This window comes from Mustela lutreola, chromosome 1 (genome assembly GCF_030435805.1).
Source record: "Mustela lutreola isolate mMusLut2 chromosome 1, mMusLut2.pri, whole genome shotgun sequence".
Classification (NCBI taxonomy): domain Eukaryota; kingdom Metazoa; phylum Chordata; class Mammalia; order Carnivora; family Mustelidae; genus Mustela; species Mustela lutreola.
Genome location: NC_081290.1, coordinates 152069532 through 152095572, shown reverse-complemented (window position 1 = coordinate 152095572; position 26041 = coordinate 152069532). Strand labels below are relative to the sequence as shown.

At 36.8% G+C, this 26041-nt stretch overlaps 1 protein-coding gene across 3 annotated transcripts in view; it reads left to right on the top strand.

Annotated features, from left to right (window-relative positions):
- Nucleotides 1-26041, top strand: part of INTS9 (integrator complex subunit 9) — a 106121-nt gene that overhangs the window by 13909 nt on the left and 66171 nt on the right. For 2 of the 3 annotated variants that reach the window (XM_059176866.1, XM_059176876.1), the window contains exon 2: nucleotides 21393-21520. The exons of the other annotated variant lie outside the window; for it this stretch is intronic. In XM_059176866.1, coding sequence (XP_059032849.1) covers nucleotides 21393-21520 — 128 coding nt within the window. The remainder of the gene's footprint in view (nucleotides 1-21392; nucleotides 21521-26041) is intronic. 3 annotated transcript variants of the gene reach the window in all.

The following is a 26041-nucleotide window of genomic DNA, read 5'->3' as shown; positions in this document are numbered from 1 at the left end:
TTCAGTGGGAGACTGTCGGGCAAACACAACATGGTTTCTTTTAAAAAAGAAATCAATCTGACTGAACTATCAGAGTTCTGTAAAGGGGCTAAATCTTGTTCCTTTAATTCACTCGAATTTTTGAAATGCTTTTCTCAAAAATATTATAGAATCAATAATACTCACAAAAAAATTTTTCAGAATATAATTGGAAGCTATAAAGAAGGAAAGAAAAATCACCTGTCATCTCACTACCTAGAATAATTACTGTTTAACATTTTGGTATGTAATCTGCTCTGCTGGATGTATGCAATGTCTTGTATATCAGTAACTCTGAAGTTAAAAATCTGTTAGGAGTAGATTCCACTGAGTGATAGGAAGCCTAAAGTAACCATGGTTTAAGTAGAGTTGATGTTTGTTTCTCTCTTATGTAAATGAAGTTTGAGGTTAAATAGTCTAGGGCTGATAGGGCAGGCAGTTCCATGATCCTTAGAGACCCAAATTCTCCCTACTGGCTTATTGCCCCACCACCTTCAATATGTGGCTTACTCTTAGTGATCCAGTATGACTTTACCAGCTAAGGCCATCAGGTGCTTTTTCCAGCCAGGCAGAAGGGGGAAGGAGCAAAGAAAGGATGCCCCTTCCCTTTGTTAGTTTCTCAGATTTGCATACAATCCTTTGAGCTATCTTTTTGGCCAGGACTTAAATTGCTACATCTAGTTGCAAGAGATACTGGGAAATAGCCTTTATTCCAGGTGACTATAATTCCAGCTGACATTTGGAGTTCTATAAAAGGACAGAGGGGGATACAGATAATGAGACAACTGTCTCTGTCACAAGCCTTTCCATTTTAAATATTTGTATTGCTCTTGTGGGGTATTTTTATAGTATTACGTTATTGTGGTTTTATTCTGCTTCTTGAACATTTTGGTTTCCATCCCCTAACTGTCCTGCATAATGCTGAAGAGAACATAGTTTTATTTACTTTTTTTTGAACTGGTTTTTTGGTTTTTTGCTTGGTGTAAGTAAATTCCTTAGGTAGAATTGTGAGGTCAAGGACTGTACTTGCACATTTTAAATTTTGACTCAAGATTGCTTTTCAGAAGTTCTTTCATTTTCATCTACCAGGAGTAACAGAGTTTCCCTTTCCCCACATCCTGATGATGAGTTTCTTCAGGTGAGTGTTTGGACAGACCCTTTCCTTACAGTGTAGTTTTAATCTGCACTTCTGTTGTTTGTATTTCTTGTAGAAAGGTTGCATTTGTTTTTTGGTGTTTTGTCATTTGGGTATTTTTCAGGGGCCCTTTTTACAAAGTACCTGTTTGTGGTTTCCCCCTGTTTTTCTGTTGGCATCTTTGTCTTTTTCTTACTCAAGTTATTAGAGTTCTTTATGTATTAAGGATATCAGTTCTTCATTTTGGTTTTATAAATGGTTTTTGCCAGTGTATCTTTTTTTGCCTTGTTTTAGAGTAGTTCAGCCATACCGCCCCAAAGTTTTTAGTATAAATGAAAAAATCTATCATGATTTTCTTTTCAGATCATGGCTTTAAGATGGCACTTAAAAGTCCCTTTCTACACCAGGATTATTATCAAATATTTCCCTAAAGTTTTAGAAATTCTCTGCTAGGATTCAATACAAAGTTTTTAAAGACGTGTTTTATCAACCACAACAAATTGAAAATCAAAATCAGATTACTTCCTCTGATAAATAGGGGTCTTCCTGATGCCATTTTTGTAGTATCAGTATTAATTTTTTTTTTAAGATTTTATTTATTTATTTGACAGAGAGATCACAAGCAGACGGAGAGGCAGGCAGAGAGGGAGATAGAGGGAAGCAGGCTCCCTGCTGAGCAGAGAGCCCTATGTGGGACTCGATCCCAGGACCCCGAGATCATGACCTGAGCTGAAGGCAGCGGCTTAACCCACTGAGCCACCCAGGCGCCCAAGTATCAGTATTAATTAATAAAAGAGCTGCCTCTTCTGTTCTTTCCCAGGGACCCAGGTGGTATGGGCAAGAGAAAACTCTTTCCTTTACCCTGACTCCTGACATGTTAACTGTGTGACTAGTAGGAAATTTTTTGGTTGATGAAAAGCCTTTTCTAGACCCCCAAACTAATTGCTGATAGCCTGGTTTTTGTCCACACATAAATGCTCATGAAGAACCCAGCATGAAGTGCTCAATAAATGGTAGCTGTTTTTAGAAACTTCTTCACTTAATAAAAAGCAGTTTGTAAATTCATTTCCTTGAAAATCTGAAGTGATTGAAAGGAGGTTTTCCCTAATGCACCCAGAAACATAACTCATGTAAAGGTTGAGTTAGGAATATTCTTCTCTGTGCTGATATGCATTATTTTTGGCACCTTCTGCCTAAGTAGAACAGTTTTGTCGACATTGAAAGTGTTCAAGGAGTGCTTGGATGGCTCATTCAGTTAGAAGTTCGACTCTTGGTTTCAGTTCAGGTCATGATACCAGGGTTGTGAGATAGAGCCCTGCATGGGGCTCCATGTTCAGCAGGGAGTCTGTGTAAAGATTCTCTCCCCCTCTCTCCCCATTCTGTCTTTGATAAATAAGTCTTTAAAAAAGAAATTAAGAGGAAAAGAAAAAGGAAAGAAAGTCTATTCCGTTAGGTAACACCTCTTCCCAGTTATCTACACAAATGCTCAGGAAACTCCCTTGTGGCCTTGGTATCTGTTCTCTCTCCTTAATAGTTGATCTTGACATCCAGATTTGTCTGGGCATTGAACCTTGGACCAGTTCATTATGTGTGATTTGAGGGGGAGAAAAAGTACACAGCTTTTTTAATATGACTAGAATAAACTCCTCTAACTTACTCTTGAATTAATGTTAAACTAATAAGTCTCCTTGTTGATGCTGATCTTAGCCACTTACTAGTTTACCATTTTGATAACCTTTTTTCTTTTTTCTTGCTCATTGTCATTGCTGCAGATTTTCAACAATTGGTATAAATTCCATTGCCCTTAAATTGCCTCTACTTTTACATAATTCATCCTGTAAATAATACCATTACCATATCTCTTTCTCCTTTTAGAGATATCTTTACCTTCATCCATCATAATCATATATTGCTTTTTGCTAGCACTTTTATCACTCTTGCTGTTTTTGTTCTTAGAGGACATACTGGATTAATAGTGTTCATTAAACACCTGAAAACCAGTCACAAAACAAACACTGTAGAACGAAACCAGCTCATAGGCCTGTCATATATGATCTTTAACGCAATATATTTTTGGTGGTGGCGGAGCACAGTTTTTACTCTGAAGTGTCGTTACGTACATAGTTGGTTTTCATTAAAGATTAGGTTAGAGAGGCGCCTGGGTGGCTCAGTTGGCTGAATGTCCCAACTCTTGGTTTGGGCTCGAGTCCTGGGATTGAGCCCCACATGGGGCTCAACAGGGAGTCTACTTGAGATTCTCTCTTCCTCTCTCTTCTGCCTCTCCCCCCACACCCTTCTAAATAAATAAATGAATCTTTGAAAGATTAGGTTAGAGTAGTACTTATTATTTTAATTTATTATTATCCTTAGCAATTTCTCCCCTTATCTTTGCCTCCTATATTTCTTATTTCCTTTCCTCCAAATGCTGTTATCCCTTCACTCTCAACCTCTTCTAAAACTCTGTTGCATTAAGGAGGGCAAGTGATGTAATGAGCACTGAGTGTTACATACAACTGATGAATCTCTGAACTCTACCTCTGAAACTAATAATACACTCTATGTTAATTTTTTCAAGATTATTTATTTATTTATATATTTGACAGAGAGAGAGATCACAAGTAGGCAGAGAGGCAGGCAGAAAGAGAAGGGAAAGCAGGCTCCCTGCTGAGCAGAGAGCCCAATGCAGGGCTCCATCCGAGGACCCTGAGACCATGACCTGAGCGGAAGACAGAGGCTTAACCCACTGAGCCGCCCAGGCGCCCCTATACTATATGTTAATTAAACAAAAAACTTTGTTGCAAATAGAAACTTCTATGGTAATTACTCTGTTTCCAAAAGAAAAAAAAAAGTCTGAAAAAAACAAACAAACAAAAAAAAACTGGTCAAACTCTGGTTTTAAAAAGAACACAAGAGGGGTGCCTGGGTGGCTTAGTTGGTTAAGCATCTACCTTTGGCTCAGGTCATGATTCTGGGGTCCTGGAATCAAGCCCTACCTCGGGTTCCCTGCTCGGCGGGGACCCTGCTTCTCCCTCTACCTCTGCTGCTCCTCCTGCTTATGTTCTCTCTCTGTCTCTTTCTCCCACTCTCAGTCAAATAAGTAAATAAAATCTTTAAAAAAAAAACAAAAACAAAAAACAGGAGTATCTAAAGTCAAAAGTGAAAGTTGCAGTATGGTCAACCACCCTCTCCCCTTCAGTAACCACTTTTACCAGCGTGTTATGTGCTTTCATTCTTTTTTTTTTTTTTTGAATTACATATATATAGATCTACATAAATGAGGTCATATGCATAGCTCTGTGAACTTTTTTTCCATCAGCTCTAATTACTTTTTAACATATTTAAAGTTCTGGTTCCAGACAGCCGGTGATGTTTGTTCCCAAGCCAACCCCTAACTATTTTCTGTCTCCCATCTTTAATATTTACTGCCAACATTCCCACCCTTTCTGAACTTATGTTGGGCTATTTGCGTTTTTATGACCACTCTTTGCTTCTTTACTCATTTGCATGGAGAGCCAAGTCAGGGATGAGGATAAGCATGAAGGAGCAGCCATAAGTGTCAGTTACCCAACTAAGTGTTATCTAGCCACTCTCCAGCCAGAAAGTGGCTTCACTGTGTTCACCATGCATGCTGCAGATACTCTGCTCAAATGGAAAATTATCCCTCCATCCAGCTGTGTAGTCAGCTTGACAGTGAGTATGATTGGCACATTTAACAGCTCTCCTGCAAGATAAAATCAAGATATAAAGTGAGAGAAAGTGAAAGATTACCACATAGAATTGAGATGTATTTATAGAAGTCTCGGAGTGTTGGAGGGCCTGGCCCAAAATTCTTAGCAGGGGTGATAGTTCCAAATTAGGCAAATGTGGCTCAGTGGAAGCCAGTTTAACTCAGGATGGTGTGGTTTAAGGCAGAGTTTCTCAATAGAGTACGCTCTCCCCTTTCCCTGCCACACTAAGAATCTTATACATTCTGTTGGGGCATGGAATATCTCCTGGTGAGCTATGGTATGGATGGCAACAAATGCATGTCTGTGTACTCAGGGGTGACGGGCTAAGTTTTTTATTTTTAAAAGAGATATTTGGACTAGATGATCTTAGAATTCCTTCCAGCTTATAAATCATATAATGTGTTCCATTTTCAGAAAATCATTTGTAGGGGCGCCTGGGTGGCTCAGTGGGTTAAAGCCTCTGCCTTCGGCTCGGGTCATGATCCCAGGGTCCTGGGATCGAGCCCCGCGTTGGACTCTCTGCTTGGCGGAGAGCCTGCTTCCTCCTCTCTCTCTCTCTGCCTGCCTCTCTGCCTACTTGTGGTCTCTGTCTGTCAAATAAATCAAATAAAATCTTTTAAAAAAAAAATCATTTGTAAAGAACACAGTGGCATAAACACATCTCAGTGAAAGGTTATACAAAAGACCAAAGAGATTTGGTCAACCCTGTGAAATGATGGAATAAAGAGAAACAACATTTTTGTGTTAAGAGAGAGGTTAGAGGAGCGCCTAGGTGGCTCAGTCAGTTAAGCAGCTGCCTTCAGCTTGGGTCATGATCCCAGGGTCCTGGGATGGAACCCCGCATCGGGCTCCCTGCTTCTCCCTCTCCCTCCGTCTGCCGCTCTGCCTACTTGCACTCTCTGTCTCTATCAAATAAGTAAATAAAATCTTTAAAAAGAGAGAGAGAGAGAGAGGTTAGAAATAATCTAAGTTTCCTCATTTGCCAGGTGAAGAAATTTGAGACCCAAAGAATTTAGGGGTTTGTTTGGACTAATAACAAATTGAGGCAGTTAGAACTAATACTTTATGCCTAGAACTAATGCTTTATATTGGATACTGTGGTACACAGCCCAGCAATAAAATCTAACTCTAAATTTTTTTAAGCTAAAAATAAATTTCTGCTCTCGAAAACAGTTTGGCAGTTTCTTATAAAATTAAACATATGTAGCCCAGTAATGTCACTACTAACTATTTACTGAAGAGAATTGAAATCATACCTCCTACAAAAACCTATATTGAATGTCTATAACTGCTTTTTCATATTCAGCAAAAACTGGAACAACAACCCAAATGTCTGTCAGTTTGTGAATGGATAAGCAAATTCTGGTAGCTCTGTACATTGGAATACTTAGCAATGAAAGGAATGAACTACTGGTAGCAACAAAGAGGATGACTCTGAGAAGCATTATGCTCATAATATATGAGATTTCTAATTTTTCCACATCCTTGCCAGCACTTGTCAGTCTTGAATTTTGACTCTTCTGCTAAGAGTATAGTGGTATCCAATTGTGGTTTTAATTTGTATTTCTCTAAGGACTAATGTTTAGCATCTTTTCACTTGAGTATATTTGAAGTTGTAAGAATTCTACCTTCTAGTTCTTTATGAGATATGTGTTTTGCAAATATATTCTACCAGGCTGAGTTTTCTTCCATTTTCTGAAGGATATCTTTTGAAGAACAGTTTGTCTAATCTAAGAAATTTTTGCCTAACTTAAAGCACAGAGATTTTCCTCTGTCTTTCTAGATTTGCCCTGTCTGGCACAGTATCCACCAGCTGCATATAGCTTTTTGTTATGTATCTATGTATGTATGTATTTTGTGCATATGGATTTTGAACACAGTGTTACTAGTGTGACTAAGGAAGTGAATTTAATTTTTTTTCAAGATTTTATTTATTTATTTGAGAGAGAGAGAGAGAGAACGGGGAAGGGACAGAAGGAGAAGCAGAGTCCCCGCTGAACAGGGAGCCCAATGCAGGGCTTGATCCCAGGACTCTGGGATCGTGACCTGAGCCCAAGGCAGATGCTTAACCGACTGAACCACCCAGGTGCCCCAAGGACTGAATTTTTTTTTTTTTAAGATTTTATTTATTTGACAGACAGAGACCACAAGTAGGCAGAGAGGCAGGCAGAGAGAGAGAGGAGGAAGCAGGCTCCCTGCTGAGCAGAGAGCCAGATGCAGGGCTCGATCCCAGGACCCTGGGATCACGACCTGAGCCGAAGGCAGAGGCTTAACCCACTGAGCCACCCAGGTGCCCCCCAAGGACTGAATTTTAAATCCCATTTTATTTTATTTTGAAGATTCTGATTTTTGTTGAGAGAGCGTGCAGGCACAGGAGCCAGGGAAAGGGCAGAGAAAGGATGAGAGAGAATCTCAAGCAGCCTCTCTACTGAGCACAGAGCCCATAGCAGGGCTCCATCTCAGGACCCTGAGACCGTGACCTGAGCTGGAATCAGAGTCGGACACGTAACTGACTGAGCCACCCAGTGCCCCAAATGGTATTTTATTTTAATTAAACTTTAAAAGTTGATACTTGATTTAGTTATTGAGAAAATTTTTAATGTGTTTGGAAGAACTTAGGTATGTGGACCTACTTTTTTAACTAAGTGTTATGCAATCTAAATGCATATGATATATTTCAGATGAAAATTTAACATCTGAATTGAAATATTCTGCAAGTATAGCATCCATACTAGGTTTTGAAGCCTTAGTATCATGATATAATGGAAAAATCTCATTAATATTTTTATATCAATTATATAGTAAAATGAAAATTCAGAGATACTTGGGTTAATGAAATATATTACTAAAATTAATTTCACCTGTTCCTTTTACTATTTTAATGTAGTTCCTAGAAAATTAAAAATTATGTATGTGGCATGCATTGTATTTCTATTGCATGTACTTTCAGAGGTTTTATTATTTTAACTCTTGCATTTAGTTCTATAACCCATTTCAAGTTCAAAGGCCACTTTAACCCATGTTATGATTTTTATGGAAGCTAAGAGTATGATAAACAGAAAGCTGAGAAAAAGAATTAAATTTTTAAAAAATTTTGTAGATTTTGTCATTAGGAAATGCCACATTTTAAATATGTTAAAATATACCAGGGTACAACTTCTCAGGGATATAGAAATGATAGTGTCATTAGCTTAATCAACTAGTTAAATGTTTTCCCTTCTTTGTCTATCCTAAGCTCTCTGCTTTAAAAGTAATCTAGCAGGGTTTAGTGGTACAACAGGAAAACAGTATTGATAGAGAATTAGAAAAGATGACTACAAAAAACTACAGTTACTCTTACTTCTGAGAGCCTTAGTTGTTTTTTTTTTTTTTTTTTTTTTTGATTACTGCACCTTTATTTTTTTTTAATTTTTTATTTTTTATAAACATATATTTTTATCCCCAGGGGTACAGGTCTGTGAATCACCAGGTTTACACACTTCACAGCACTCACCAAAGCACATACCCTCCCCAATGTCCATAATCCCACCCCTTTCTCCCAAACCCCCTCCCCCCAGCAATCCTCAGTTTGTTTTGTGAGATTAAGAGTCACTTATGGTTTGTCTCCCTCCCAATCCCATCTTGTTTCATTGATTCTGCTCCTACCCACTTAAGCCTCCATGTTGCATCACTTCCTCATATCAGGGAGATCATATGATAGTTGTCTTTCTCTGCTTGACTTATTTCACTAAGCATGATACGCTCTAGTTCCATCCATGTTGTCGCAAATGGCAAGATTTCATTTCTTTTGATGGCTGCATAGTATTCCATTGTGTATATATACCACATCTTCTTGATCCATTCATCTGTTGATGGACATCTAGGTTCTTTCAATAGTTTGGCTATTGTGGACATTGCTGCTATAAACATTCGGGTGCATGTGCCCCTTTGGATCACTATGTTTGTATCTTTAGGGTAAATACCCAATAGTGCAATTGCTGGGTCATAGGGCAGTTGTTTTTTTTTTCCTATCCAACTATCCTATCTATATTAAATCTTGTGCTCTTATCATAAATCATAGGTTTCCTTCTAGTATATCGGTGGATGATTGAAGAGAAGGCATTATGAACTTGTGCTGGTTTGAGTGCAAATTCAGTCTTATTAACTGTGTGATCTTGGGCCTTAACAATTGAGTTGGTATCAGTACTACTGACTTTAGTTGTTGGGTAAGAACTAATTAAATACTGGATAGAAAATATTTGTCAGTAATTTGTATTGTTAGTGAAGGTAATTCATACAGTGAAATTTCCAGTTGCTGTTTCTTCCTAAGCTAGGGTCTGATTTTATTTTTAGAATTCCTTTTCAAGTGTCAGCATTAATGTGCATTTTTATGAATATGTATATTGTATAAATATAGCTATCGTGTTAATATAACATTCCTGGTAATTAGATAATGATCAACATCATTTGAAAAATTTCTTGTAAAATTATAAAGCCTTGCTGAATCTTGTTGGAGAAGTGTTTTGCCAAACTTTGTAAGAAAGTTTGGAAAGCATCAAGGAGTTCAAGGAGTTCACTGGCAGTACTAATGTAATCTCAGAATTTTAGACTAAAAATGTGGAAGTTATCCTTGTTTCTTCCTTATCCCTGCCGAAGGCCATATCTTGTTGAATCATCCTTCTCACGAGGTAGCATTCTCATTTATTCCATTGCCATTGCCATGTCAGCAGTATTTAAGTCTTTTTCTTTTACATCAGGACACGTATATCAAAATGAAAATTGTGGACCATTATCACTATTCAGCACAGTTCCTTAAAAGTTAACAAATATATCTAGCAAACGGTTTACTAATACTAAATTATTTATCCATTATGATCTCTTGAATTTTATTTTTGTACCATGAGACTTTTTTTTATAAGGAAAATAACACTACAGATTTCGACAATAGTAGGAAAGGTATAGTTACATAATTCCAATGTCTGAGGAAATGTCTGATAACAATACAAAAAAAACCCACCTTACTATTTGTTACTAATATTAAATAGATGTTAGTAATTTGCCTTTTTTTGTGATCATATCTCTTCTCCTCCCATCCCCTTTTTAAAGACATAAGTTATATCTAAATCAAAGATCACCAACCTTCACTTTTCCTCCCTCTTCCTAGGTTACTGCTTTCCTCAAGTTGATGTGTATCATACCCGAACATGCTTGTTAGTTTAGTATTCAGTATTATTAGGTATTGCCAAATTATTCTCCAGTCACACCAATTTATAGTCCATTTTTACTGTATTCTCTTCAATACTTAGTATCATCAGTCTGTTTGCTCATTATTGTCTTATTTTGCATTTCCCTGATTCTAGTAATTTTGAGCTTTTTATATCTACATTTATTGCCCACTCTTGTTTCCTCATTTCTTTTGAGTTTTAAAATCTTTTTTGTCGTTGATTGGTATGAGTTTTTAATGCCGAATATGATACTAGTGCTTTTTTAGTAACACGTGTTGGAAATAATTTCTCCCAATCTCTGGCTTATGTTTGCACTCTTTAATGGTATCCTTTGACAATTTTCATTTTAAACTACTATAGTCAAGTTTCTTAATCTTTCTGTTATGGTTTGTACATTTTTGTCTCTTAAGAAATTCTCCACTACCCCAGGGTAATAAAGTATTTATCCTTTTTTTGTTTTTCAATAAAAGTTTTAAAGTTTTGCCTTCATATCTTCAGTATTTAAGTCATTTGAAATTAATTTTTGTGTATGATGCAGCCTTTTTTTTTTTTTTTAATGGGTTACCAACTTCCCCAGCACCATAAATTGGAAATACCACTTTTATCATATGTCAAGCCCCGAGGTATATGTGTGTGTCTTTTCTGGACTATTTATTCCTGTTTCACTGGTCCATTAGCTATCACAGTATAATATCCACTGTTGATTACATTACAGTAAATTATAATGTCAGAAAATTTAATTCTTCTCAGTCATTTCTCTTTAATATTTTCCTAGGTAATCGTAGCCCTTGACTCTTCCATATGATTCTTAAATTTTATAAAAAGTAGGTTAGTGAAAATTGCTATTTTTTGCAACATTTTATTTTCCTTTCCAGTTAATATTATCTTTAACTAGAATTTTTAATTTTTTTCATAAACATTTTAAATTTCTTTTTTACTTTGATGGTGCATTTAATTTTTTGCCATATAAATGGTATTCTAATTTTTAACTCAGTACTCTTACTAATTGTTTGTTGCTGGCATATAAGAGCTCAGTTAATTTTGGTACATTGATTTTTGTATCCAGCAACCTTGAGGAACGCCCTTATTAGCTGTAATAGTTTGTTTTTAGAATGTCTTCTAATTATATCAGTTGTGAACAATCACTTTTTATTTCTCCATTTCTAATTATCTTTTAGTTTTCTTGCCTTATTGCATTCTATAGCATTTCCAGGTATACTGTGAGGTTTAAACAGTCATAGTGAATATCCTTGTTTTGTTCTTGACTTTAAGGAAATTGTTTCACATACTTCATTGTTAACTGTGATGTAGGATTTGGTTAGGGACCTTTTATCAAATTAAAGAAGTACTTTCCATTTATAGTTTGGTAAGAATTTTTGCCTAGAATCAATACTGTGTTTTTCAAATACATTTTCTGAATCTTTTGAGATTTGCTTTTTCCTATATTCATTTATGTGTGAATTATACTAATAGGTTTTCTGATGTTGTACCAGGAAGCAAAACCATTACACAAAAATCAATTGGCTAAAAGTTTTGTTTGTTTTTTAATGTTGTATTTGAATCAGAAACAATCTAAGTCACTTCTTTATTCCACTAGCAGGGAACTTGTTTTCTCTTTGCTCATAGATCTTCATGAGTTAGTTAAATAGACAAAGGAGAAGAAGGAAAAAATTGGTGATACCATTTGTAACTTATTTCTTTAATACTGTTGACTATAAAAAGCAGTTCCTTTATGGTGCTGTGCAGTTCTCCCAAACATATTTAAGAGCTTTTGGCATTAACTCAACCTAGAGGTTATAGGTTACATTAAAGATAATTAAAGGTAGTTCAGCAACAAAACTACTTTACAGTGAGTAAATCCTATCACTTTTTTTTAATGCAAGAGAAGATGCAACAAAAAAATTATTGCTATGATGGACTATAGACCAATTTAATAATTTAATTTATTTGAGACTTTTGCTTTATCTTACATTAACTAGCTAACTAATTTTCTTTGTTTACTACTAGATTATAAATTCAAACTACATTCTTATCAATTCTAAGTAGGGCCTTTTAGAGCACATCAAAAAAAATTTTTTTTTTATCCTCTCTGACAATCCCTTTTTCTCTGCGTAGCATGGTTAAGAGTATTCTTTCTGGATCTCACTGTCCTGGATTCAACCCTAGGACAGCTCTTACAGCTTTAGAACCATGTGCAAATTTCATAATCTCTTCATTTGTAAGATAGGAATACATCTCCTACCTCATAACATTCTTAGGAAGATTAAAGGAATTAAATGTAAAGTTCTTGCAGAGTGCCTGACACTGCATAAACACCATATCTTAATAACTGTGTATGTTATAATTATTTTTAAACAGAACCAGACAATAGGAGAATATATATGATATTTCGGTCCATGGTTCTTTCTGCAAAAGACCATGGCTTTATTCCTCAGAGCCAATTCACTATAATTCAGTTTGCCATGACCATATTGCCAAGTTTAACAGATGTACTAATTTGCTAAATCTTTTGTTTTGTTTTATGAAGTTTTCATTGTTTTATGAACAATTCATACTGCTTTTGAAGATTTCTGTGAGGTTAAGTTGGTTGGTCATTATTTTGTCTTCATAGCAGCTTTTTTTTTTTTTTAAGATTTTATTTATTTATTTGACAGAGATCACAGGTAGGCAGAGAGGCGGGCGGGGGGAGGCAGGCTCCCAGCTGAGCAGAGAGCCCAATGCGGGGCTCGATCCCAGGACCCTGAGATCATGACCTGAGCCAAAGGCAGAGGCTTTAACCCACGGAGCCACCCAGGCGCCCCCTTCATAGCAGCTTTTAAAAATATTAGAATTGCTGACCCCTGAGGTCATGATATGAGTCTTTTCAGTAATAGATTTAATATTCAGAAACATAAATCCAAAACCCTCAAGGGCTATGTACCTCAGTGAAAGGAGTGCTAGAAAAATACCATTTACTTGCTCAAGAGGTCAGTAGGGAAGATTGTCTCTGCAAGGAGCTTGAGCCAGTGCTTTGAGAGTGTTAAAACTCTGATTTATATTAAGCTCCTTTATATAGTTATAGATAGTCAAGCTGAGAAATCAACATAAAAATTGATCTAAAGATGGTGATAGTTCTTGGGACCTGGCCCAATGCTTCTGCATAGAATTTACATAGATATAGATCCACTGAAGGTGGTCTTCCAAAATTTTAAAACAACAGATGAACAACAAATGAAATCCACTGTGCGATTCAGCAGGTATAACAAGACTCCTAAGAACTTCAGAAAATTGTATAACCTGCTGGAGAGTCTAAAATTAATGTTAAAGTGATTAAAGACATATATGGAGATATCAAACCTATGAAAAGAAGAAAATGCTATCTTTTAAAGAGCTATTTATTAAACTTATTTTTAAGTAATTTCTCTGCTCAATGTGAGACTCAACTCACAATCCCGAGACAAGAGTTGCATGCACTACCAGCCAGATGCCCACAAGATGCTTTTTTTTTTTTTTTTTCCCAAAGAGAAACTCTAAGAATGCCAAGGTGGCTCAGTCACTTAAGCATCTAACTCTTGGTTTCAGCTCAGGTCATGATCTCAGGGTTGTGAGATTAAGCCCCATGTCAGGCTTCATGCTCATCACAGAGTCTACTTAAGATTCTCCCCCTCTCTCTTTGTCCTTCCCTATCCCCACTCACTCTCTCTCTCTTTCAAAAAAAAAAAAAAAAAAGTTAAAAAGAGAACTTCTAGAAATGAAAAACAGACACTGAAAAGAAAATTTCAGTAGAGGGTTTAAATAGCAGATTTGACACTACTGAAGAAAGAACTAGCTAGCAAACCGTAAGGTAGAGCTGAGGAAAGTATCCAGAATTCACAGAGCTCAAAAAGCAAAATACGAAAGGATAATTTAGTCACAGAGATGGAGAGTAAAATGAAACATTACAACATACACTTAATAGGCATTTCACTAGTAGAAACTAGAAAGAATGGGAGAGACAATATTCAAAATTATAATAGCTGGCAGGTTTTTTACAGTTCTGAAAGACAAGTCCTTGTATGTTAGAAGCATAAATCAAAAAGAAAGTTATACCTATGTAAATTTTAATGAAAGATCAGAACATTAATGGCAAAGAAAAGAATTTAATTGCAACCTGTAATGGAACACCAGTTAGACTGGCAGCAGATTTCCCATTAGCAAATAGATGCCAGAAGACAAGTTGGATATTTATGTCCTTAGTGTTCTGAAGTAATTTGCTGTCCTGTAATTCTGCTTCCATCACTGTTGAGAAGTAAAGTTAAAATTAAGAAATTTTCAGACCAGTAATGACTAAGAGTTAACCTTCTGAACACCATCACCGAAGGCAATATACTAAGGGATGTAATTCAGGAAGAAGGGAGTTGAATCCAAAAGGAAGAAATGGGTATAAAAAAAGGATTGGTGAGCAAAGATCAGTTAAAATGTTGGCAAATAATCATTAACTGTGAAAAATAGTATAAAATCATTGACTCAACAGTACTAATGTTAAGACATATCTTTCCTTCATTTACATAGCATCAGGTAAGAACAAAGCAGTGAGAATTAAACCATGACACAGTGCTTTAATCAGGGCACTGATTAATCTGTTAAACTAAATTCCCTTTCCTTTGAAATTTCTTTTATCTAGTCAAAGGAATATGGCAGTTGCCTTCACGTGAATTTGACTGTGATAGGGAATACTTTTGTACATATCTTAGTTAGCAAAGCTTCATTAACTTGTGGATAGCTTCCATAATAGAAAAAAGTGAATAAATAACTAAAATTCAGTAAACCAAAAAATAACCGTATAACCATATGACTGAGAAATACAGATGGAATTAGAAGAAATAGCTAGAAAAGTCAAAAGTAGTTAGCTTTCAGAATGGAACTATGAGATTTTTTATAGCTTATAAGACTTTTTGATTCACTGTTAACTGTGTATGTGTGAAATTTCACTTAAAATACCGTGTCAGACAATGATTCACCAAAGGAAAAATACTGGTAATAATACTGACTCTTATTTACCTAGTAGTGAAGCTTCAAAATATATAAAACAATATTTGACAAAATTATAAATTGACAAGTTTTTCTCTCCTAAGACTCAAGCAAGTAAGAGTATGGGAGATTTAAGTAAGGTAATAAAGTTAATCTGTTCTGTATACACAATTAGATTATGTCTTTCCAATTTCCATTGATAATTGGATCATTTGTAAAAAATCAACTATTTAGAGTGCACAGAGTCATAAAGCAAATTTAAATAACGATCCAAGAAGTAATATTCAAATTCCATTCTCTGATCATAATAAAATTAGAAGTCAGTAACCAAAAGATAATCATTACTGCCTGTATATTTTGAGATTAAACCAAACACACTTGTAAGCAGTTTGTGACTCAAAAAATAAATCACAACGAAAATTACATAGTATTTAGAAATGCATACATTGAAAACACAATATAAACTTGTAAAACACATCCAGGGCATCACTTACACGGCTGTTTGTAGCCTGAATACGTATTTTAATCAGCTACACATCCAACTGCAGAATTTTTTTTTTTTTAAGATTTTATTTATTTATTTGACAAAGATCACAAGGAAGCAGAGAGAGAGAGAGGAAGGGAAGTAGGCTTCCTGTCAAGCAGAGAGCCCAATGCGGGGCTCGATCCCGGGACCCTGGGATCATGACCTGAGCCGAAGGCAGAGGCTTTAACCCACTGAGCCACCCAGGCGCCCCCAACTGCAGAAATTTTTAAATGTAGCAGTTTAACAAACAGAACAAGGGGCGCCTGGGTGGCTCAGTGGGTTAAAGCCTCTGCCTTTGGCTCAGGTCATGATCCCAGGGTCTTGGGATCAAGCCCCATATGGGGCTTTCTGCTCAGTGGGGAACCTGCTTCCTCCTCTTTCTTTCTGCCTGCCTCTCAGCCTACTTGTGATCTCTGTCTGTCAAATAAATAAATAAAATCTTAAAAAAAAAAATAAAAATTAAAAAAAACAGAAAAATAAAATAGAGCAAAAATTAAATAGAAATTAGAAAGCAAAAAAACACTTGGGGCGCCTGGGTGGCTCAGTGGGTTAAGCCGCTGCCTTCGGCTCAGGTCATGATCTCAGGGTCCTGGGATCTAGCCCCGCATCGGGCTCTTTGCTCAACTGCTTCCTCCTTTCTCTCTGCCTGCCTCTCTGCCTGCTTGTCATCTCTCTCTGTCAAATAAATAAATAAAATCTTAAAAAAAAAAAAAAAGAAAGAAAGCAAAAATACACTTATTGATAGCTGGATGGTTGCTTATGAACTAAGGAAGAAAATATTTTAAATTGTAAAGGAAGAAAAAAATAAAATTAATAGAGAAAATACTGCATTGCTCCTGGCTCAGAGAAATGTTGTGACATGTTAAACATGGCAAGGGTGGGTCAGCCAGGTGGCTCAGTGGGTTAAGCTTCTGCCTTCCGCTCAGGTCAAGATCTCAGGGTCCTGGGATTGAGCCCCTCATCTGGCTCTCTGCTCAGCAGGGAGCCTACTCTCCGTGCCTCCCCCCCTCCCCCATCTGCCTACTTGTGATCTCTCTCTTTCTCTCTCTCTGTCAAATAAATAAATAAAATCTTTAAAAAAAGAAAGAAAATGGGAGGGGCACCTGGGTGGCTCAGTCAGTTAAGCATCTGTCTTCACCTCAGGTCATGATCCCAGGGTCCTGGGATTGAGCCCCACATGGAGCTCCCTGCTCAGCAGGGAGTCAACTTCTTCTCCCTTTCCTGCTGCCCCTCCCCCAGCTTGCGCACTCACCATGCGGTCTCTCTCTCTCAAATGAATAAATAAAAAATATTTTTAAAAATATTTTTTTTAAATGGCAATATTCCCTAAATTAACATATAGATTGAATGTAGCCTCCATTGACATCCTTGGGAAAATGTGTCTTTAGAACTGAAGTCTAGTCATTCTAACTTACTTGAAAATATTGTAAAGTATAAACATTATAGCATTAGAAGTAAAAATAAAAAACAAGCCCCATGGACAAAACAGAGGCTTCAAAAATATAAACTGCTATAGGACTTGGAGGTGTAGGTTACAAACTAAGGATAACTTAAAGGTGAAAGGAGTCACCTTTCATGAATTTTGCTAGGGCATTGAGGAATATGGGCTTAGGCTTTTTGTCCCAGTTATGGATAAGAGATTAATTTAAGACTATTTATGAAAACAATATTTTCAGAGATCAGTTGTTTGTCACCATAATAACTATTGTGAAATGTGTTAATATCAAAAGAAAAGCAGCAAAGAAAGAATATAGTTGTTAAACTCATCCATGTTGAGTCATGAGCATTTGTTATACTAATTTTGCTTACTTGTATGTTTGAAACTTCCCACAATTTATTTAATGAAAGTGAAGAATGGGAAAAATATGTAGTATGTTTAACTGAAAAAAAATTTTATCGAAAAATAAATGCTTATATATATATATCTATATACACACATACATATATATAAGTTCCATAAGCATATATATGTAGATATATATACATATATTGCATAACCACATTCCATTTATTCCATATTAAAAGGAGATCAACAGGGAGACAAGTAAATGTTGATAGTAAATCTTTACACAGAAAAACCTGCAGCTTTGTTACTAGTTAGGAATAAAACTAACAGGAAAGCATTGCTCTGAGTTTATTAAGCTAGAAAAAGATTTTAAAACCTTATATTAGCTAGATTACTCATTTCTGTACTCGGTAGTGACTGTCTCTTCCTAGAGGGAAAACTAGCAATAGAAAGTATTTATAAAATTACTCACTCACTTTACCTAGTCTGTGGGATACACAAGTGTCTGAGACATTAGTGAATGCTAATATAGAATAGAATTTCTTCTCTAAAATGCTGTAAATTTAGGTGACCCTCCCAAATATAGGTGGCCTTTTCAGCCCTTTAATTGTTCTGTGACAACTAGCAGTTAACACATACTACAGGTCAGGTAGTTTCCATGCTTTCAGTCCTCCCAGCTTGAGGAGAGTAGCTTCTATTACGGTATCTTAGAGATGGGGGAACTCAGTCTTTGCAGAGTGAAGCGATTTTCCCCACATCACGCATTAATAATGAGCTCACTCGGGATTTGAGCCCAGGCAGTCTTACTTCAAACCCCCTGCTTTTTGAATCATTTCTCCAAACTCCTCTCAAAATGAAAGCCATGTATCAAGTAGTTGACTTTTCCTGTGTAGGGCCATTTAATTGCTTCAGGATAGCTACTACTAATATTTCAGCTTCATTTTAGTATAGATTCTAGATGGTTTTGACCATAATTCTGATGGGAATAAGCAGTGAAACAGATCTTCTGATATATAACTGATGACATTGTAAATAGGTACAGCCTTTTTTGGAAAGCATTTTGGCAGCATATTTCAGGAGCCATAAAATGCTCATATTTTTTGACCTAGTTAATGCCACTTCTGGGAATCTTCTAAAGAAATAGTCTAATATGGAAAAAGCCATAAGCACTAAAGTGATCACCACAGCCATGTTTGTAATAGAGCAACTGGAAGCAACTCTTAAATGTTCATCAGTAAAGGAATGATTAAACACACCATGGTACATTTACTTAGGCAGCCAATAAAAATGAAGTGTGATGCAACATAGACAAAACAGAGTCATCTTGAGCTTTCAAAGCAGCATACAGCTGTATGTTCACTAAAATTACAGCTTTTACAAATAAGAAAAAAGACGGAGGGGAGCCTGGCTTGGTCAGGTAATCTTCTGCTGTTGGTTCAGGTCATGATCTTGGGGTCCAGGAATCAAGCCCTGTATCCGGCTCCCTGTTCAGTGGGGAGACTGCTTTTCCTTCTGCCCCTTACCCCGCTCACGTTCTCTCTCACGCACACTGTCACTCAAATAAATAAATAAAATCTTTAAAAAAGAAGATGGCATAGAACAGTGGTTGTGGGTGATTATTTTTCAGGCTTTTTGTAATACAGATTTATTACTAGTTTTAAGATTTAAGTCACATGATTACTTAATGTTTTTGTGTATTCATCTCCTAACCTTGACTAGATTATGAGCTGCGTGTTTAAAAAGAGCATCACTGGACACAGGCAAACTTCAAGCACCTTGTAGGTGCCTCATTTGCTGGTTGCGTGAACCTCCGCCAGTCAGTCAGTCTCAGCTGACTCATTTGACCCATGAAGTGAGCGGTGCAATTTGCAAGACATGAGTGGAATCTTTGGAGTGAGGAGACCTTGCTGTATGTCTTTGGCTCTTAGACAAGTGGCTCAAACTTTGTAAAGCTCAATTTCCTCATCCATAAAAATGGAGCTAGTGAGATCAAGGTCTGGCACTCCCTTAGTAGAAGCTCTGAAAATGTTCCTTCCATTTAGTCACAGCCCTTACAAAGTGCTCCTCACCTTTCTTTATCCTTATGTGACAAGAACAAATACAAAGTCTTCAGCTAACTCCTTTTGAGCAGCTTTTACATGTCCATCTTCTGGCATAACTTGTTATCTATAATTTAGAGTTAAGGATGAAGGACAAAAAGCTTTGTCATTCAGCGTGGCCCAGAAAGTTTTCAGTTTTGTATTAGTCTTTTTTTCTTCCAACTGTACAAGTGTAGGTAAATGGTCATTGTCAAATACTTGGAAAATACAGAAAGCTGGAAGAAGAAAATGATACCATAATCTTTCCACCTAGAAGTAACCATTATACATTTCATTTTATTTCTTCTTAATTATTTCTGAATATCAGATTTTTTTAAAAGAGAAATAGAGGAAAGCTCTTATTAGAACATTTGTTATGTTTGGGGCAAGTTTAATATGATGTTTGTGTTTGTTTTGAGATAGTTTACCTTCAGTAAGTTACTCTTATATAGGGATAAAGACCAAGCTAGCAATAAGGAAACAGATAGAGGATGGGGATGGGGATTGTTCTGTCTTAATTAGTAGGACAGGTGTTTTGGTTTTTTTCTGTATTTCTGATACCTGCCAAAGAATGAACTTAGGTAAAGTCTAACTACCCAAATCATGCTTCCTGGACTTTTTTTTTTTTTTTTTAAGGACAGTTCCAATTTTAAATAGCTTGTGATGTTTTCTTCATAGTTATCCTGTACTTTTTCAGACCATGAGCTGTGAATTTTGGTTTGGAAAATATAGTCATCATACATAAACTTGAAATAAAGAAAAAGCTTACAGAATAACCACAATTTCTTGGCTCTTGTCCTTATCATTTTTAGAACATGCAATTTTTAAAAATTATCAGTCCCTGTAATATCCTCTGGAGAAAAGGAGGAAATGTATCCAGTGACAGAACCAACAGAGCAGCAAATACCTAGAAAGACAGCCTGAGCTACTGTGGCCATGTGGGGCCAGGCATTGATGTCACATTACCGTAACTTGTGTTGGACTTGTACTAAAATCAGAAAGGACTTGTACTTGTTGAGGGATTGAGAGCATTGATCCCTACGTTTAGGGACTTTGCTGTGCAAGGGTGGCTTCTACAGGATGACTGTAAGAGTAGGGGAAAAGGTCTTTTCCCTCTTTCGTTTCTTTTCTTCAGAGCAGCAATAGAATTATGAAAGGTGACAGGGTACATCCCATATAAATAATTTTCAGTGTGGCATATCTGTCATTCCCACTACATCGAGGAGGACATGAGAAATGTTCGAGGTCAGTGTATTGTCTTGCCTCATCACTCTCCTTTGAATATGCTGCTGTGGCTTGTGCCCCTTTGACTGCTGAGGTCTGCTGCCCCAGGCTAGAGATTCTTGATTAGTTGGGAGTAGGTGTCCCTCATTCCTGTTTAAGTATCTGCACATCAGGGAAGTCACTTGTCCTTTTGAGTCATTTCTTCTGACAAAGATGGACCGTAACTGCTTACTGATCCTTGGCTTATTAGCCCTTTCCAGTCACTTCCTCTTTGAGGAAAATCACTTGACCTCTTCACAGGAGAAAAGCTAACCTATAGCACTGTTTGAGGATCCAGCTTGGACCTTAATGGACCTCTATAGCTTAAGGCAGTACTTAGGTATATTGGGACAGTGAGGATTTGGAAATGTCCTGTGGGGGGTTGGGGCAGGGGCAGATAACTAAACCGTGTAAACTTTCTACTTAGAATAATTTTGGTCCCTCCAAAAGTGTGCTTGCCTGAGATAGGACTCCGTGCCCTATGAAAAATTATGACATGAGCCTTTTGAACTGCTGAGGGAAGTAGTAGCCAGAAGCTGCAAAGAAAGTTAGCTGAGTTTACACACTGTTCTTATAAGAGAAGTGATCAGTTTTACTTAATTCACTGGACTCTTTAGACTTTTTCTATAATTGATTATTGTTAAAAATGATTTAATTTTTTTCAGTATTGCCTGTCGGGGCACCCGACCTTACCGTGCAATGTGCTCAAATTCAAATCAACTACCATTATGTTGGACTGTGGACTGGACATGACTTCCACTCTCAATTTCCTTCCTTTGCCGCTTGTTCAGAGGTATGTGCTGCTGCATCTGGGACAAAATGAGCTTTAGTTTGTTGAAAAATGGTGCTGCCTAGCATAAAGATTACCAGTACCTTGTGTGTTGTCCTTAGTTTACTTTGTTCACTTAAAAATGTTCTTCATCAGAATTATTTCTTTGGCTGGGTTGATGGAAAGTGTTATATTGATTTATTGATTGACTTCTTTATTATAACTTCTTCTGAGCATCTGTAAAATGTTCCTGCAACTGCTCTGTGCAAGTGAGGTCATGTATATTTCATCTTTCTTGCTAATTCATGTAAGAGCTGATAAATGGTCAACTGATGAGCCCAAGAATTGAATTTTAGAATCATTTAACTGCCTTTGCAGGGACTTGACATCACAGAGCCTGACATTTCTTTCTGATAAGTATCTATGTGTTATTTTCATAATAGGTATAGATATCATGGAATCACATATGAAGCCAAAGTCCTTGTCTTAAAACAGATTACCCAAAACCTATAGTCACCATTGTTTACTCTTCCTATGACTTTGTCTAAAAAATTGTTTTCCCAGCTTGCTGCTAAATTGAAATTTGTAAGGGAGGTAACTTAGAGAAGCAAATATATTTCCAGTAACAAAAAGTATTTTCACATAGGAGAGACAGAAAAGCTATCGAAAGCAGATTTAAGAGCTTAAAAGCATAGCAACCTGGGCAAACCCTAATATATCTCATTCATTTCTGAAGACATCACTGTGTGCAATGATTATTCATAATGATAATCTTCTAGAGAAAGTATAATTAAAACTCAACCTTTGATTTTCTTTCTGAGATAAGGGACATAATAAGGTGAAGGGGACAGAAGGAATTCTAGATAATTTCAGATTACATTTTATGCAAAGCTGATAAAATTCAGTTATCACACCCAACACTTAGAAATACATTTATTATCTACAGATATTATCTGTCTATATATATAATTACAGTTGCTTCAGAAACTGTAGGTATCATATTTCTGTAAAAAATGACTGACAGGTTATTTCTTACTGAAATAGTCTGATATTATTGTCTGGTTCCCCCCAGAGATTACAGTTTTAATTTATTTTGTGTTTATTAAGAATCTGCACTGTGCTGGACCAGAGGATACAGATGTAAATAAGACAACTTTCCTTTCCTCATGGAGCTTTTATTCTGTTGGGAAGGAAGTATTCCACAGCCAAAGACTTCATTACACTTGTTTTAAGAGAACAACTACATGCTTGTGATAATTATTAAAAAAAAAATTTTAGGGCGCCTGGGTGGCTCAGTGGGGTAAGCCGCTGCCTTCGGCTCAGGTCATGATCTCAGGGTCCTGGGATCGAGTCCCGCATCGGGCTCTCTGCTCAGCAGGGAGCCTGCTTCCTCCTCTCTCTGTCTGCCTGCCTCTCTGCTTACTTGTAATCTCTCTCTGTCAAATAAATAATAAATAAAATCTAAAAAAAAAAAAAAAAAAAAAAAAAAAAAAATAAATAAATAAAAAAAAAATTTTAAATAAGGTATTACAAGAGTTTCCTAAAGGGGGCTTGCACACTATGCAAGGTCATGAGTTATCTTGCTGCTCCAGTCCTGAACTGGGCAGGCAGTTCTTCTTAGCTGCATATTTTCCCTTTCCTGTTCATTCTTGTCTTTACCTAATTCTTTATTCTCACTGACTCAGCATTGGAATCCTCCATTCTCTTCCCCTTATCATTGTTCTTCTGTCAGAGGGAAGTTACGCTAGTGGGATGATTGGCAGCCCATATATATAGTTCCTTACAAAAAGTATTTTCTGTTGCTCAGGCCAGAAACTTTGGAGATGGTCTTAGCTAAAATAGTACCCCCAGTCCCTTCCTAACCCCTTGTCCTGCTTTATTTTTCTTCCTGGTACTTAAACTATTACATTATATGTATGTATTTACTTTATATATTATTTATTTTCTCCACTAGAAGTTTTTTAAGGGCAGGGATTTTTTCTGTTCCCTTCACTGAATCCCCAGGGCCTAAAATAGTTCTTGGCATGTAGTAGCTACTCAGTTAAGATATGTCATATGAATGAATCCTTTTATCTTCTCCAGATTCCAACCCTTCTTGATAGCAGTTTCGCTTTTAATTGTAATCTTTTCTTTATCTTGAACCTTTTCATCTTGATTCAGTTCTTCCCATTTAATTATGCTTGGTTATTTCTAACTTAGTATTTTAAAAAAAAATTTTTTTTTAAGATTTTATTTATTTATTTGACAGACAGAGATCACAAGTAGGCAGAGAGGCAGGCAGAGAGAGAGAGGAGGAAGCAGGCTCCCTGCCGAGCAGAGAGCCCGATGCGGGACTCGATCCCAGGTCCCTGAGATCATGACCTGAGCTGAAGGCAGCGGCTTAACCCACTGAGCCACCCAGACACCCCTAAAAAAAAATTTTTAACCTTCTCCCGACTCTACTTTCCCCTTCAACATTACTAACTCCTCTCCAGTCTGTGATTTGCCCATATCACCTATCAGAATGCTGCTCTCTAGAGTCACCAGTGACTTCTATGTCACTAGATGCAGTGACACAGTTCTCATCCCACTTGGCCCTTTGGCAGAACTGTCCTCCATTATCATGCATTTCTGCTTTTCCTCTTTTCTGACTCTTTTTTTCTATCTGCTTTGGAGATTGACCTTTCTCTAACAATAGTCACATATCAGAATTCTTCAATATCCAGTGCTTGGCCATCAGATTCTCCATCAAAGGAATTTCCTAAGTGCTCAGGGCTTTGATAATCATCTAAACAATAACCTACAAATGTGTGTCTTTAGTTACTAATGTTCTTCTGAGTTCTAGATTCATGTACCCAAAATGCCTGCTGAGTTTCTTTCTCTCCTTGGATGTGCTTTGAAGGTTCTTCAAAACTCAGCATGCCCCAACCTGAGCCCATGAGTAGACTTCATTCAGAAGAGGAGAGAAAACCCTCCCAGACCTAGGTTTCCTCCACAGTGTACCCTATCTTAGTGACTGACATGCTGATATGAGAGCGAGAAAATTGGAAAGTAACTTAGATGTGCCACTCTTTCTCTTTGCCCATATCCAATCCTATATGAAGCCTTGTTATTTTTACCTTCTCAAAGACCCTGGAATCCAGTCTTTTCTCTTTAGTCCTCCTGTAGGCATGACCATCTTTATAGGCATAACTGTCAATGCCTAGTCAGTTTCTTCAGTCCTGAACCTGCCCTTGTCTGAATCCAGAGCCATTTTTGTGTAACTTTTTTATTTGAAATCATTTCAGATTTATAGAGAAGTTGCAAGAATAGTACAAACAACTCTCAATTACCCTGGTTAATATTTCATCACATGTATTTTATCACTTTCTCTTGATATGTATGCACGCATACAATTTTTCTGACTCATTTGAAAGATTTACTTTTACTGCCTAAATACTTGAGGGCCTATTTGCTAAGAAAAAGGCAATTATTTTATATTACCACAGTACACTAATCAAAATCAGTGAATCAAAATAATTCGCACGGACACTGTGCTAGTATCTAAGCTGTATACCTCTTTCATATTTCCCAAGTTAGACCAGTTTTATTTCACTATAATGCCTTTTATAGCAAAAAAGAATAGCAGTACTGGTCCAGGATTCAGTCCAGGTCACAGATTGCATTTAGTTATCCTGTCTTTAGTCTCCATTAATCTGTCATTTTTAGAAGTATGGGTTAATTATTTTATATAATGTCTTTCAGTTTGGGTTTGTCTGATGTCTCCTCATGTTTAGGTTGGGGTTATTTTGATAGGAATACCACACAAATACTCATATATATTATCAGATTGTACATGATGTCCATTTTCTTCAGAATCATCTTTTAGAAATATACATCTAATCTTGTCTCTCACCTGTTTAAAACCTTTCAGTGGTTTTCATTGGTCTCGGGATAAATACCAAGTTCATCTTGGCATATTATGGTTTATGCTTACCCCTGTAGTATCTCACTTTTTATTTCCTTTCAGTTTCAGAGAAAGCCTCTCTCCTGCTCGGGAGCAGTCACGCAAATTTTTCCTTCAGCCATAAAGGCTCTTTTCCCCCTCCTGCAACCCCCCTTCCCTTAGACTACTTAGCAAGAGCCTTTATGCCTCCAATTTCTATATAGAAAGGATCTAGAGATAGCGCCTGGTTGGATGTGGTGAGAGAGGGTAAATGGGCCTCTTCTTTTTTTTTTTTCCCCCAAAGATTTTACTTTTTTTTTTTTTTCATTTTTTATTTTTTATAAACATACAATATATTTTTATCTGTGAATCGCCAAGATTTTACTTTTTTATTTGACAGAGAGACCGCGAGAGAAGGAACACAAGCAGGGGGAGTGGGAGAGGAAGAAGCAGGCTCTGAGATCATGACCTGAGTGGAAGGCAAATACTTAAGGACTGAGCCATCCAGGCACCGTAAATGGGCCTCTTCTTGAAACTTCATTTGAATAACCTTCTATGTAAGATGTCCAGGACAAAGGTTGGTCAGAATGACTTGGAGGAAAGTATAGGCCTTGTAGCTGTCTTTCTCTCTTCCTGCCAAA